At 42.5% G+C, this 14,951-nt stretch overlaps 1 protein-coding gene across 4 annotated transcripts in view; it reads right to left on the reverse strand.

The window, feature by feature from the left end:
* Positions 1-2,838: 2,838 nt before the first annotated feature.
* The window catches only part of LOC117365232 (zinc finger protein 271-like), a 38,968-nt gene continuing 26,855 nt past the window's right edge, over positions 2,839-14,951 (reverse strand). For all 4 annotated transcript variants that reach the window (XM_033955394.1, XM_033955366.1, XM_033955385.1 and 1 more), the window contains exons 3-5: positions 13,120-13,235; positions 7,288-7,392; positions 2,839-5,323 (exon numbers count right to left, since the gene is read on the reverse strand). In XM_033955394.1, coding sequence (XP_033811285.1) covers positions 3,510-5,066 — 1,557 coding nt within the window. In that variant the 5' untranslated portion in view covers positions 5,067-5,323; positions 7,288-7,392; positions 13,120-13,235 and the 3' untranslated portion in view covers positions 2,839-3,509. The remainder of the gene's footprint in view (positions 5,324-7,287; positions 7,393-13,119; positions 13,236-14,951) is intronic.

Here is a 14,951-nt window from a genome sequence, read left to right on the forward strand (position 1 = left end):
TGTTTACAATTATTTTCAGTTAGATCCTTCTTTCACTCTTTTAGCTCTAATAGCTTCCTTCAGCTCACTCATTAACCACAGAATGCTTTCGATTAGGCAATGAGTGGGAGATTTGGCTTTGAAAGTCACTAAGCAGGCTATCCTTTAAGGAACAGATGCTGTTCAATCTGGATGACCTTATGTCCAATGTGGCAGACTGTTGACCTAAGATGCTTAAAGAAAGCAGACCTTCTGCCCCTAGAGGGTCTAGTCGGGGTAATTTTCATGGCTCAAGGCGCTTTTGCCAGTACTCCAGAGGGCTTGTTACCCAGAGAATATATCAGGGTTCTCAGCAGAAGTACAGAAACTCAAGGCGTACTCAGTCCTCTGGACCATGCACCCCTGCAGCCTCCAAATAATCTCAATAATGCAAGGTCAGTAGCTGTGCCTCCGCAGACAGGAGGGAGATTAACAACCTATTGGGAGGTGTGGGCACAGATCAGCTCAGAGTGCTAGGTGCTGGAGATAATATGAGGATACAAATGAATTCAGCTCCCCCTAGGGGATTACTTTGTGGATTCTTTGGCTGGATAGCTGGAGAAGGTGGTCAGAGTCTGAGCAACAGTATAAAAGCTCTTATTCAAGCCACAGAATATTGCCTTAGTCACCCAGTTCAAAGGAAGTAGCCCATAAATCGAATGGAGCCATTCGGCTCACCTGCAAATGCTGGAAAAATCCCTGGAAGGCAAAGCGGTCAGGGTTTACTCAAACAATGCCAAAGCAGTGGCTTATGTCAATTGAAAGAGAGGCACCAGAAGTACTCAGCTTCACCTGGAGGCCAAGTTGTTCCACTGGGCAGAACTCTTATCTGCAGATCTCTCGGCAGCACACATAGCAGGAGTACACAATGTGCAAGTCGACTATCTCAGCAGACAGACCTTGGACCTGGGGGAGTGGGTCTATTCCACAAAGCATTCGACTGCACAGTGCATCAATTAGGGTGGCCGATGCTCAATCTCTTGGCATTAGCAGAAAACAAGAAAGTGGATCAGTTCTTCAACCACAGGTTCAAGCTGGGAAGTGCTGGCTTTGATGCCCTGGTTCAACCATGGCCAGAGCAAGGGCTGTTGTATGTTTCCTTTGTGGCCCATAATAGGCTGGGTCATACAGCAGATAGCGAGCCATCCATGGTTGGTAATCCTAGTGGCACCAGATTGGCTGTGTCAGCTGACCAGGTGCACCTTCAAAACGACAGAGATCTCAAATCGCCGGTGCATTTGAATCTCTGGTCGCAAGGTCCAGTTCCCATGGAGCTTCCGGAATGCTTTAGTCTTACGGCATGGCTTTTGAGTGTGCAGCTCTAGCGTGGAAAGGCTACTCAGCAGTGGTCATAGTGACACTCCTTAGAGTCAAGAAACCAACAATGATTGTGGCCTATGCAAAGGCCTGGAATTTATTTCAACACTGGTGTGCAAAAAGACAAGGTGGAGCTGTTAAAAGCCCCGGTGTCAGTGGTTTTGGGGTTTCTGCAAGCTGGTCTGGATACAAGTCTGGCAGTGTGATCTCTCGAAGTGTAGGCAGCATGTCTTTCATGTTTCAGAGCCCAAATGGAAAAGGGCTCCTCTGACCTCACATCCTGACATAGCCAGGTTTTTGAAGGGAGCGCTCAGGATACAGCCTCACATAAGACAGCTTTACCATCATGGAATCTTAACTTCATTTTGAAGGGGCTCAGTAAGACTCCAATTGAGTTTTTGGAGGAAGCATCACTACTGAATCTGGCATCGAAGATAGTGTTCCTGGTAGCCATCGTCTCAACTAGAAGAGTCGATTCAGTTACTATCATGCAGAGTTGTTTCTCAGACTTACAGAAGCAGGAGTCTTCCTTCAAACAGTCCCTTTGTTTTTTTGCGGAAGATGGTGTCAGCCTTCCATATTAATCAGGTGGTCAGGTTACCAGCGTTCCAATCTATGGGTTCCAAGAAGAGAAACAAAGTGTTGGGATTGCTAGATGTGCAGAGTTCTTCTCCATTATCTCAAAATAATGAATAAATTTAATCTCTCAGATCAGCTTTTTGTCCTCACCAATGCTGCTAGGCTGGGTAAGCCAGTATCCTAGGTAACCATTTCCAGATGGATTCGTAAGGCGATCTTGTCAGTGTATAACATTGGCTGAGGGAAACAGTTGCCGATTTCCTTGAGTTCACACTCCACTAGAGGTGTGGCTTCTTCGTGGGTGACGTCTCAGGCTATCCATCCTGAGCAGATTTGTAGGGCAGCTACATGTTCCACTCTCCATACATTTACAAAGTTTTACAGAGTGGATGTGGCAGCACAAGAGGATACAGCCTTTGGGTCCTCAGTTTTAAGGGCAGGCTCATCTGTCCCGCTCTATACTCAGGAGTCTGCTTAGGTACATCACCTTTACTCAAGTCTCCTAGACCTATTGCACCAGAATGGAAGATTAGGTTCTTACCTCAATAATGTTTCTGGTAGATGTATCTAGGAATCCTGGTGCCCCACCCTGTCAGTTAGAATTTGCTTGCTTTCTGCCTTTGATGCCCACAACTAGAGATCTTCTCCTGCTAGTCTGTTATGAAGAGTAAAATATTGAATGTTTAAAAAAAAGGGCGAGTCTCTCAGAGCTCCATAAGTGTTAGTACTGGTTGCACTTTGATAAGTGGGTTGTTTGTTCCACTTGGCTTTATGTTATAAACATAGTAAATGACAGCAGATAAAAGACCTGAACGGTCCAGCCAGTCTGGCCATTACTTATACCCATTAAAAATGCATAAATAAATTAACTTGTCTCTTCATTGATATTTCTGGGTCATAGACTAAAGACCACCTGGTATTGTCCTAGGTTCCAAATGCTTAAGTTGCCATCCAAGCTCACTCCAGCCTATCCAACCATCCTGTTTGCAAGATATCTACCATAAAGTCTGGCCAGTAACATTCTCATGTTCCAAGTTAGTAGAGTTCCCATTGATGGACTGATTAACTTGGTTGAATTTTGTCTTACAGAGCAGAACAGAAATATATTATTGGGGATGATCCCCGTACCCTTCCTTCCTATTTCTTATGTCATAGTGCTGATCGATTGCTTTGGTACAAACTGAAGGGGACACTTGAGTCACTGGAGGAGGTGGAGTTGATGAATGTAAATTTCATTATTCTGCAACACAGTATGGGATTTGGAGGATATTACCTATAGTCAGGACTCCTAAACACATCTACCAGAAAGAAAATTACTGAGGAAAGAACCTAATCTTCTGTTCCCTCCTCTCTTGACTCACACTGGGCTTCAATCATTTCACACTCAAATTTACTTCATCAGCTCTGTTTTTTCATACATTCAAAAAAAATATCTTCCTTCTAATTTTTACATATCTCATTTTAGGGCACATAACTGGAAAGTCCATTTGGGATTTCTGGGCATTATGTAAGATAAAAGATCATAAGATTTCACCAGACTAATAAATGAATCCTGGGATTACATTTAGTGTATGCAATTGCAATGTAACTAAACCTCATGCTTGAGGCAGAGCATGAGAGGCTAACAGGTGGGTATTATAGTGTTCGATAAGAACAGAATGGTGAGTAAAGCTCATCCCACATTGAGTACATATAAAGTACTCATTTTTGTTAGAGTCTCCAAGTTGGACATGAAGTTTCTGATGTTTAATGAGACCTGACTGATAGCTAAAACATTTATCACATTCAGTACATTTGTAAGGTTTTTCTCCTGTATGCGACCTCAAATGAATGCACAGGTCTGAGCTCTGAATGAAGCTCTTTTCACATTCTGTACACTTAAAGGGTCTCTCATCCATGTGACTTCGAAGATGTCTTACAAGAATTGGCTTGTTATTGAAGCTCTTTCCACACTCACTGCACGCAAATGGTCTTTCCCCAGTATGCATTCTTTTATGACTAACAAGATGCGAGTTCTGACTGAAGTTTTTTCCACACTCAGAACATTTATACGGCTTTTCTCCAGTGTGAGTACTATGGTGCCTAATAAGAACTGATTGATAACTGAATGTTTTCCCACATTCACTACATTTATATGGCCTCTCCCCTGTGTGGATCCGCTGATGCTTAATTAAATTTGATTTCTGATTGAAGCTCTTTTCACATTCAAGACACCTGTATGGTCTCTCTTGAGTGTGGATTATCTGATGCTGAATAAGGACTGAAGCCTGACTGAAGCTTTTATCACATTCCGTACATGCATAAGGTCTCTCTCCAGTGTGTGTCCGCATGTGTTTACTGAGATCAGAACTTTGAATAAAGTTTTTATCACATTCAGAACATTTATATGGTCTCTCCCCTGTGTGGATTCTCTGATGTTTACTGAGGCTGGAGCTGTCACAGAAAGTTTTTCCACATTCAATACATTTGAAGGGTCTCTCTCTCACATTGAACCTTCGGTGATAGCTGCTGAAGCCACAGTTCTCTGTAAATCTTTGCTCCCATTCAACAAGTACAGTTGCGTTTTCTCCTGCATGAATTCTCTGATGTTTGAGAAGATTTGATTTTTGGTTAAAGCTTTTCTCACAGTCTGTACAATGATATGGTTTCTCTCCCGTATGTGTCCTCAGGTGTCTATTTAGGCTTGGTTTGTTATTAAAGCGTTTCTGGCATACACTGCACTGGTAGGGTCGTTCTTCTGTATGTATTCTCTGATGCTGAATCAGAATTGAGCCCTGTCTAAAAGTTTTATCACACTCACTACATTTATATGGCCGTTCCCCTGTGTGAATTCTCTGATGTTTGCTGAGATCTGAACTTTGAATGAAGCTCTTTTCACACTCAGGACATTTATAGGGTCTCTCTCCCGTATGGATTCTCTGATGTCTAATGAGGCTGGGTTTATTATTGAAGCTTTTCCCACAATGTGTACATGAAAAAGGCTTCTCTCCAGTATGGATGCGCTGGTGTTTTATAAGATTAGAGTTCTGGGTGAAGGCTTTTTCACAATACATACATTTATAGGGTCTCCCTTTTAGATGGGCTTTCTGGTGTTTGAAGAGATATGATGGGTCAGTGAAATGTTTTCCACAAATAGTGCATACATAAAGCATCTCTAGTTCTTGTTTTAGATCTTTGTCACTGGAGTATGTATTGCAGTCACCTCTTTGCCTCTGAGAAGGCTCGTCTGCTCTGCTGTCTGTGAGATTTGTTTGTTCCCTCTGCGATTCCTTCTTTCTTTTGTGCCTATTTCCCTCCTGTGACCAGCAGGGAACTTTTTTTTTAAGACTTCCTGGCAGTGCTACATGTACATTTTGTTTTTCAGGATGTCTCTTGTGTTGCGGCCACTTTCTTCTAACAACTTCATCACCTGTTGGGTTCAAGAAAGTGTTTATTAATTTACATGATGGCATGGGAACATGGAAAAAGTTAATTTAAGAATACCCATTCCTGATGCTATACCACAAAGCTTACCTAAGCTCAAGCCCATAACCTCTACATTTACCTCTATGTTTCTAGAAATCCGATACTGTATAAGGAGGCTGTTTTAGGTATCAACCACTTTTTTATTGGTGGAAAAATATTTCCTCATACTTCTCCCTCTAGACCGCATAAAATTACCATCCAGGGCAGTGGTTCCCAAACCTGGTCCGGAGGCAACCAAGTCAATAAGGTTTTCAGGATATCCACAATGAATAATTGTGAGCAATTTGCATGCAATGGAGGCCACTTGTACTTTAGGCAGATGAAATGATGCAAATCTCTATAGAGTAAATGGGGCCTTCAGCTGTGTCCATGGGTCCTGATGAATCTGAGTGAAACGCTGACCATTTAAAAAAGTGAAAAAGTAAATTCAAATATTGTTAAAAATGTATATTTGCAGATGGAAAGGTTTTTGGGGTTGTTTTTTTTTACACCAGTGATAAAGAGTTCAGCTTCTTAAGACCATCATGGCTTGAAGCTATTTGAGGCTTTTTCATCCTATATTGCTGTTAGTAAAAACATGTTCTATTCCTGAAAGAGGGAACTATTTCTATTTAGTGTATAGGACTTGCATTGTTTAAGTTTCTCTTTCCCCAAATAATGTAGTAGTAGAGTCCTATAATAGCCCAGATCAGAAGTAAACAATGCATGTACATCATATGCATATGATGTGCTTTTGTTTTTTACCCCTATTCTGCTGCCTACAGAAGTTCTACATATTCAAAGCAATTTATGTGAGCAAAACATTGTTTGAGGTAGGCTGAGCAACTGACTGGAAACTCTGATGTAATTTCCCCGCCCCTCCCCAAACTCACCCCCCTACCCCAGAATGCCTCCCCCTAAGTGCCTAAAGGGCTGCAGGTTGTTCTACAGCATGCCTAAATTTACATGCATTGAGTTAAGACATTCAAAGGTAGGCAGGGGCGCGGAATTAGCATGGGTATCCCCAAGACCAAATACTGCCTTCCTTTTCTTCCTCTAGTGCAGTGGCTCTCAAACTGTGTGCCAGGGCACAGTGGGGTGCCTCGAAGAGTTTCCAGGTGTGTCATGAGAGATTCCAGAATTTCACTTTATTTTTAAAAATTCCCTTCATAAGTATACACTAGAATGGATGACATGTATGTTGGGTACCCAAGAGTCTGTCAGTGTTATGAGCGTCTGCATGCGTAAGGATATAACTGCCCAGACAAGCATCATTCTTTGACGCGATCATTTTATTTTTATTGAGCAACAAAGCAATCAAGGCTTTGTTATCGTTTGGATCTTATCTTTGCGAACTTGGATTTTCAGCTCTGACAGAAACTAAATTGGAAAAATAAAGAACGACTGCAGATGGTAGATGATGAAATGCGTGTCTGCTTCTTGACTATCGAGCTGTGTTTTGAGTTAATTTGCACTCAAAAACAAGCGCATCCATTGCACAGATTAGCAATTCTATTTTATCTACTTTAATTTCACCATTGTTACAATTATCCATCCATAACTTTAAAAACTTTAAATAAATAACTCTCAAATTTCATTTTTTGGTGGTTTTACAATTTTATAATTTCAATTACAATGTGCCGCAAAAACCTTTTGCTCCATTTAGTGTGCCGGAGCTAAAAAAAACGTTTGAGAGACACTGCTCTAGTGCTATCGAATGCAGAAGACAGCACTGCTTATGGGACTGCTCTCTTTCTGAGCAGATGGTCCTAGATATTTTGCAAAACATTTCACATGCAGCCATGAGTGAAGATGAAAATCTTGACATCTGGACAGAAGGCCGCATGATCAGCATTACAGAAAGAAAAAGGGAAAAGTTTGGCTCCTGTACATCCAGCTTTGACGACCTCTTCAATCATTATTCCTTACCTTTAAGGACAACTTCAATAATTTCTAATTCCTCCGAGCTTTCAAGATTCTGGACCAGCTCCTCTTCCAGCCTCGATAAAATCTCGGGGTCATCTGCTACAGAATCTGGTCAAGTGACAAAAGGTAAGCAGATATCACCATGACATGCATTAGACCACCCTTTAGACAAATGGATCCTTGTTTATCTTTTACAGAGAACACATCACAGGCATTCCTTAATGTTAGGGAATCTGGTACTAATGAATAAGAGTTAGTAGACACCCATTGCACAAATTTCCTGCACTCTGTCCTGACATACGTTGCACTGCTAGGGTCATTCTTCTGTATGTATGCTCTGATGCCGAATCATAACTGAGGTTTTATCACACTCATTACATTTGTATGGCAGTTCCCCTGTGTGAATTCTCTGATGTTTGCTGAGGTCGCATCAAACCACATTTTAACTCGCTCATAAATCCAGTACACCTGCTAGACAGGCTCTCTTAACTATCAAAGTATTTGATAGGAACCATTGTTTTTTTCATTTTCCCAAGGAATGTACCATCTTTTAATGTCAGAAAATCAGTGAAAGAGGTGACATTTTTCTGGGCAAGTATCAGAGTTTTGGGGGCCCTTTTACTAAAGCTTAGCATAAGCTAATGTCCATTAGTGCTGCTTAATGCTACATGGCTCATAGGTATAAACCAAGTTCGTGGGGTTTTTTTTTTTTTTCCCCCCAAGTCTTTGGGCGTACTTCCTCCACTAACCTGTGGGCGGCGCGATCCCACCACTGCCACCAACTTCTTGTGGCCGGGCCCGTCCCCGAGTAGGTGGGAAACACCGGCCCGGACCACAAGCAAGAATTTTAGTACGCCTTTTATATGGTGGTGAAAGGAAGACCCGGATACCGGATTCCTTGAAAAACAGTACCAGGTTTATTAGTGTCTTGGTTGGTTATAGTCCTTTGGGTGCCTCCTGCACACTATTATATTACAGTCCAGGTGTTTTACTGAGGAGTTGGATTGCACCTCCTTATCAAAAGCAAAAATACTATAACATCCAAATATTATATCAATTCAATGCCTTCCTTGGCTTGTATCCCCCACTGGGATTTATTGATCTCTCTTTAACACCTTCTGGCTTTTCTAGCTGAGCACAGCTTGCGTCAAGCCTTTCCCCTCTCAGCTCTCTTTATCTTCTTAACACATTTTTATCACCTTATTAGCTTTGCCAGCCCTGCTCTGGCTTCCGTGTGAAACAAGTAAACAATGGGAGAACGTTCTTCGTGAGAGTAGCTGAGGACTTTCAAATACTGTATTCCCCCAGGTCCATGTCGTCTTCACTTATATCATCACTCGGGACACTGCACATTTCCCATTCACCCTCATGGGAACTCTGGCTTAACGTTTCCTCATTTCTCCCAGGCTGTGCTTCCCATCCCCCTCTCTGCAAGTCTGCCAAAATACCTGCAGCCTTTCCCTGGGGATAATTTCCCAGCCTTTCTCTCTGGGGTTTAAGCTGCCAGTCACTGTACCTCCCAAGTGCCGTACCACCTTTCCTTAGGTGCTGGCTTCCTGCCATACGCTCATGCTGGGATTTAGGCACCCTCTGTGACCTGGAAATCTCCTTGAGTGATTTGGCTTCTCTCATCAGAGACAGCTGTGTCCTCCTTCTCTCGCTCTCTCCTTCTCCCTCCTCCTCCTCCTCCTAAGTCTGCCAACTTACTTTGCCTATAAGGCAAACTCCCGGGTCTGACTCCACCCCTCTCTAAATTGGTCTCAGGTTTCTCCCTGACCTCTGGAAAGGAGTGATAGGGGCAATTAGTGGTTTGCAGAGTCTTCCCTAATTGGCTCTTCAGCTGTGCTGGGACCTGCCTTGGCTTGTATTCTTTTGGCTGAGCCAGCTGTCCTGGCTCCATGCCGGGTTTTACAGAGCCCTGTGCTGCATTCTGGGGAGTTTTAGCAGTAGTTTTCACTGTGGCAGGAGCTTCCCTGTCACAATATGCATGAGATCTATTTGCATGCACTGCTTTTCAATGCCTATTCATTGGGGAAATCCCGAAAACCCGACTGGATTCAGCCCTCGAGGACCGGAAGTTGTGCAGGCCTGTCATACTGGAAACAGACTGCTTTTACAGACAGCCACAAGATAAGTGAAATTAGCACTAAAAGGTGTTTGTTTCTAAGGCATATAAAAAAATCAGAGAAAAAATTTCTCATGCTGGATAGAATTCTGAAAAAAAAAAAAAAAAAAAAATCTTGCATTTATCCAGAGAACAGCTTTCCGCACTTATGAAGTTTTGGAACTTACCTCTTCAATTGGCAAGATAAGAGCAAAATGTTTTTCCCAACTGGTACAAACCATTTACAGAGCAATTAGCAAATCAAACAAACTATACTCGGGTCTTTATTCAACGCTATTTAAATAGGCAGGAGAGGATTTGGCCTGTTTAAATCACCTGTGCCTACCTAACGTAGATATTTAGTAGAACTTAGCTGAAGAGTACACCTGAATAAGGGCACTCACCAGCAATGTTCAAAGTAGGCAGGTGAAGGTTGGTTACATGGAGCAAAGCGGGAAGTTCTGTGGGTGCCAGATGATATTCATGCGGATGTTGGCAATAACTACCAGGGTGCAGACTAAAGCTGCTCTGCTCTCTCTCACGCTCCTCCTTTCCTGAGCATAGCTTCCTCACCCTGCCCTCCTGCCCCTACCCCAAGTTGTAGCAGGCTTCTCCAGGCCTACTTAAAGAAGCCTGGAGGATCTAGTGATGGGCAAGGCAGGAGTAAATTCTACTCACTCCTGCCCCTCGCAGCTCCAGTTAAAAATGGCTGTCATGACCTCTAATGGTACTGCTGCTAGAGGCTGACCCCTAGCTGTAGTACCATGAAACTACCAATACAGATGGCCAAAGCCATTTTTTACAGGAGCTACGAGGGGCGGGAATGAATGGTTTTGCTCTTGCATTGACCATCAGGCCTCTTCAGGTAGGCTGGGGGGGAGGGGGGTAAACGAGGGAGAAACTGTGCACTGCACTTATGTGCAAACCTGCAAAAGTTCTGGCGGTTAGGAAAGGTCCGGCAAACCTGGACATGGATATGGCCTGGCACTGAAATATCAGGAGCTAATTTAGCCAGTGATAGTCAGTGTTTAAAAAAAAGAACCCCCCGCCAAAAAACCCCAAAATTACACACCCACACAGTCTGACTGAACATAGACTGAACTATTTTGTTCTGTATACCCGCTATGCTGAGGGAACTAAAAATAAGGCTGAATTCTAAATCACTATGAAAAATCTCTCAAATATTTTTTCCATATTGCACTCCAAAAAGGGATGAAGACTGGAACACTTAGATATCATATGCACCAGAATACCTGACTCCTTCCTACAATGTCAGTATTTATAGTGGGTTGCACAATCAGCTCTCTGCATTTTCCAGAGGCTCCATATGACACTGGCAGATTGCAATGGGTGGTTCACTTTGGACCAGAATCAGGCCCAATCTACTATAATAGTTGTCTACCTTCGACTCCCATCTTTCTGCCAGACTTCCTCCAGGCTTTTTGGCTGCTACATAATATTTGGCATTGAGCACCTTATAGGCCCTGGAGGCTATGGGGCTCATAATCGAAACAGAAAAACGTCCTAAAAATCGGTACCTTGACAATCAGTAACACAAGTCGTCCAAGGTGCTGATAATCAAACCGGATTTTTAGAGTATTTTAAAAACGACCTAGGCCTTCACAGTGCTGCTGAATGACCAGCGCCCTAAAAGGAGTGTTTCAGGCGGAGTGTCGAGGGCGGAATTTTGGGAATGACGTGAGCTGTCCTAGACATTAGTCGTACTGCATGTATAACCAAAAGTTTTTACAACACTGCCAAAGACGGAACCTTGGACGTTTGTGACTTAGGCCATCTAAAACCAGGTCTAAGTCCACAGACGGTATCCAAAGTGACCAAAATAAGCACTGCAGACACAATGTACAGACCCCCCCACATACTGCCCCAGTGATCACTGACCCCCCCACCCATAAAAATCATAATGACATACTTTACATATCTGCCTCCAGAACATCAGCATCTGGCCCTGCATAGGAAAGCCTAGTAGAGCTGCACAGGAGGTGGCTTAAGTGGTCTTGGGGGTGGGTTAGTGAACCATGGAGAGGAGAAACCCAGGCCCATAAGCCATTCTAATCACTGCATTCATGGTAAAAAAAAATGTGCATCCCCAAAAAACCCTTTTGTACTGCCATATAAGTGGCTCCTGCAGCCATAAGGGCTATTAAGGTGGTAGATAGGTGGGTCTAGTAAGTTCTGGGGGTGTTTTGGGGGGCTCACCATGACCTATAAGGGAGCTACAGTGAGATGTTTATGTAGCACCCTTTTTGTGAAGTTCACAGCAGTACCCTGAAAGGTACCCCACTACTCTGGTGCCACATCTGGGGGTCCAGGCCATCACTTTTCTGGCCCCTCCCCTCTCCCAAAAGGTCTTTTTCTAGATGTTTGTGATTTGGACAAATTTTTGGACAAAAATTGGGGTATAAAGATAGATGATTTAGCAGTCTGGACGATCAGATGGCAGGACGTAAGTTGGACGATTTTCAGAAAAAAAATATGTTGTACGTATTTTTCGAAAAAGGACTTTTTCCCCGTGTCCGACTTTGAGCGACTTAGGCCCAAAATGGACTTAGACGTTTCTTTTGATTATGCCCCTCTAAATGTCCTTCAACTAAAGCAATCTTACAAAACTGTAATACAGAGGATCTTTAATTAAAGATAGGAGGCTGTGTTCAGTACAAATGTTTTTAACCACAGCTATCTAGAATACTGTGACTTGGTAGTAATATAATGTAATTTTAAGTGTACAAATAAGAAACATGCTCCGTCATTGGATTACATATCTCAACATAAATATTCTTCTTTTGCCATATTGACCAAGCTGCCACCTTATGACCTATTTTCAATCTTGGATTATGCCAGCATGAAGCCAATAGTGTGTTTATCTATGTAGCATCAGGGCACCTATCAAGCAGTATTAATGCTGAGAGAGGTGACAAGTCTTGAACCCAAGCAGATTGAGTCATTATATTATACATGGGACAGGCATCACTACCGCCGTTTCAACTCTTAGCCAGGGAGGATGGCATTTTTGCATGCTGTCTGTCATCAGCATATTGTGATAAAATACCTCACGATATTAAATAAACTCAGGGAATCTTCTCTTCCTCCTTTCCTTAGTGGCCTTAAGTGCAATTCATAAGTTCTTACTCTGCTATAGAAATTTACCAAATTTCTTATCTATCTGCATGGAAAAGCATTTTAGACATAACCCAGGGAACATACTTAGAACAAACATAAGAAATGCCATCTTGGGTCAGACAGAAGTCCATTTAGCCCAGTCTCCAGTAGCTAAGTCAGGCCACAAGTACCTGGCAGAATACCAAAACAACCACATTCCATGCTAGCAACCCAGGGATATAGTAGTGGCTTTACCTCCAGGAACTTGCCTAAACTTTTTTTTAAACGCAGACATGCTAAGTGCTTTTACCACATCCCCTAGCAATGAGTGCTAACTCAGGATCAAAAAAACAAAATCAAAAACTTCCAAAGTTATCTGCATATCCCACCAATTTACACTGACTTGGTGCCAAGATGCAGGTGCACAATGAAGCATGCTTAGCTCCAATTCTATAAGGGCACTTAGATGTGCCTAAGCCATTATAGAATACTAGAACAAAGCCATGTTGGGAGTGCCGACAGTCAGGCATGCCACTTTAAGACATATCAATGACTGGTGTAAGTTTGCATACCTAAGTTTTGTTCCTTGCAGGTTTCCTGAACTCTCAGCTCACCTTTGTGAGGGTTTTCAGATTTTGTCCTTTCCTCCAAACCCCACTCGCTTCCTGAAAGGTTCCTCCTTTTCAAACCTTCCCCTGATCTCAGGCCTCAGCAGTTGTGTACTCTAAACCTGGAAGGAAATAATATACATTTTGCTAAAGGTTATATTCACATTTTCTTCTTGCACTTTCTTCTCTCCAAAAATGAACAATGCTAGTGAGAAGTGCCAGATTTTACAGCACTAGGACACCAAAGATTCTGCTTTATCCACCTGTCTTAGCATGGACAGTGGAATGTTGAAGCCATTCTTCAGGCTTCCATCCAGGCGACTCACAAAGACGTTTAAGCTACTCTCATACTTCCCCCAATGCTGAAACAGAAATCATAGGTGATATATCAGTACAAACTACCAAATATTTCAGCTCAAAAATTTAAGTACAGCTCAAACATCAGCGATGCATCTCCCTTGCACTTTCCTGGCAGTCTTATGTCTCACTTGATAATTTATTTTCCTTTGGTCAGATGCACTGTTCTGAATCACCAGGTATTACCCCCTTCTATCAGCAGATGGAGGGAGAGGAAAACACTGGTCTTTTCCAGTGAACTCACCGGTACAACCTGCTGGTGTTCAGGGAAATCTCAAGCAGCAGAAGGTTCCTTTGTAATGCACACCCATTCCCCCTCAACCACTTAAGCTGCAATAATCACCAAGTGAGCATAACACCACAGAGTAGTTCTCACTACCCTGTACATCCAAGGATTGCCTCATTGTTTCCTCCTTTCATTTTTTTTTTTAATTGTAAGGGAAAGAGGAGAGCACTCTGAAAGCCCCGGCCTTAATCTATTCAGGACGGGTTTCAGAACAGTACAGCTAACTAAAGAAAAATAAATTATCAGGTAAGACATAGTTTTACCTTCCTTGTCAATTGACTGCACTGTTCTAAACATATGGGATGTACCCAGCATAACTACTGGTGGGGGAAGACAAATCTCTCATGAAGATAGATCTGCCAGTCTGAGCAAATCCTAGTGAACATCTCCAATCTGTAATGTTTCACAAAAGAATACATCATTATAACCAAGACTTGTGTGTAAAGAACAATCAGGTGCTTAACTGACTCTCAGATGCCTGCTCGGGTGAATCATCAAAGATTTCTTTTCCCGGTTAGCAGGAGAGGTATCATTCATTGAGTACAGTCTAAGCAGAAGCAAATAGTGCTCAAAGAAACTTAAATTAAATAAATTAAATGTGCCAGTGAAACTCAAAAATCACACTTATCTTGACTTTAGAGTGAAAGCATTGCAGTTTGCTGTAAACCCTACGGGGACCCGTTTTGCCAATAGCGGCTTCATCGGGGGTCAAAATCAGCAATGAAAAATCATAATACACAGTGCATTAATAGAAAAAAACCAAATAAGAAATATAACACCTTAAAAATGTCTTAAAATAGTATTAACTATATCGCACTCCCGGTGAAAAACTTACTGTGCCGGTTCACTCTGTTAAAGAGGCAAAATGGCGCTGGCATTCGGCAAACGCCGGCGCATGCGCTTTTAAACAGTTGTCAAACTCAAAGCTCATTAAGTAACGCATGCGCGGAGCCACTACTCTAAAAATCAAAGAGCTTAAAGCAAAGGTTCATTCAAAATGCCTCGAGGCTTTAAAAGCATTGAAGAACAATAAATCCATTCGGATCACGAAAGCGGACAAGGGTGGAGCGGTGGTGATCCTTGATGCTGAAAGTTATGATCAGGAAATTATGAGAAAGCTGGATGATTCGGCAACATACAAAAGATTACCATTAAACCCCACCAGAAGGTTGCAAAAAGCCATTAAGTCTGTAAC

This window comes from Geotrypetes seraphini, chromosome 1, assembly GCF_902459505.1.
Source record: "Geotrypetes seraphini chromosome 1, aGeoSer1.1, whole genome shotgun sequence".
Lineage (NCBI taxonomy): Eukaryota > Metazoa > Chordata > Amphibia > Gymnophiona > Dermophiidae > Geotrypetes > Geotrypetes seraphini.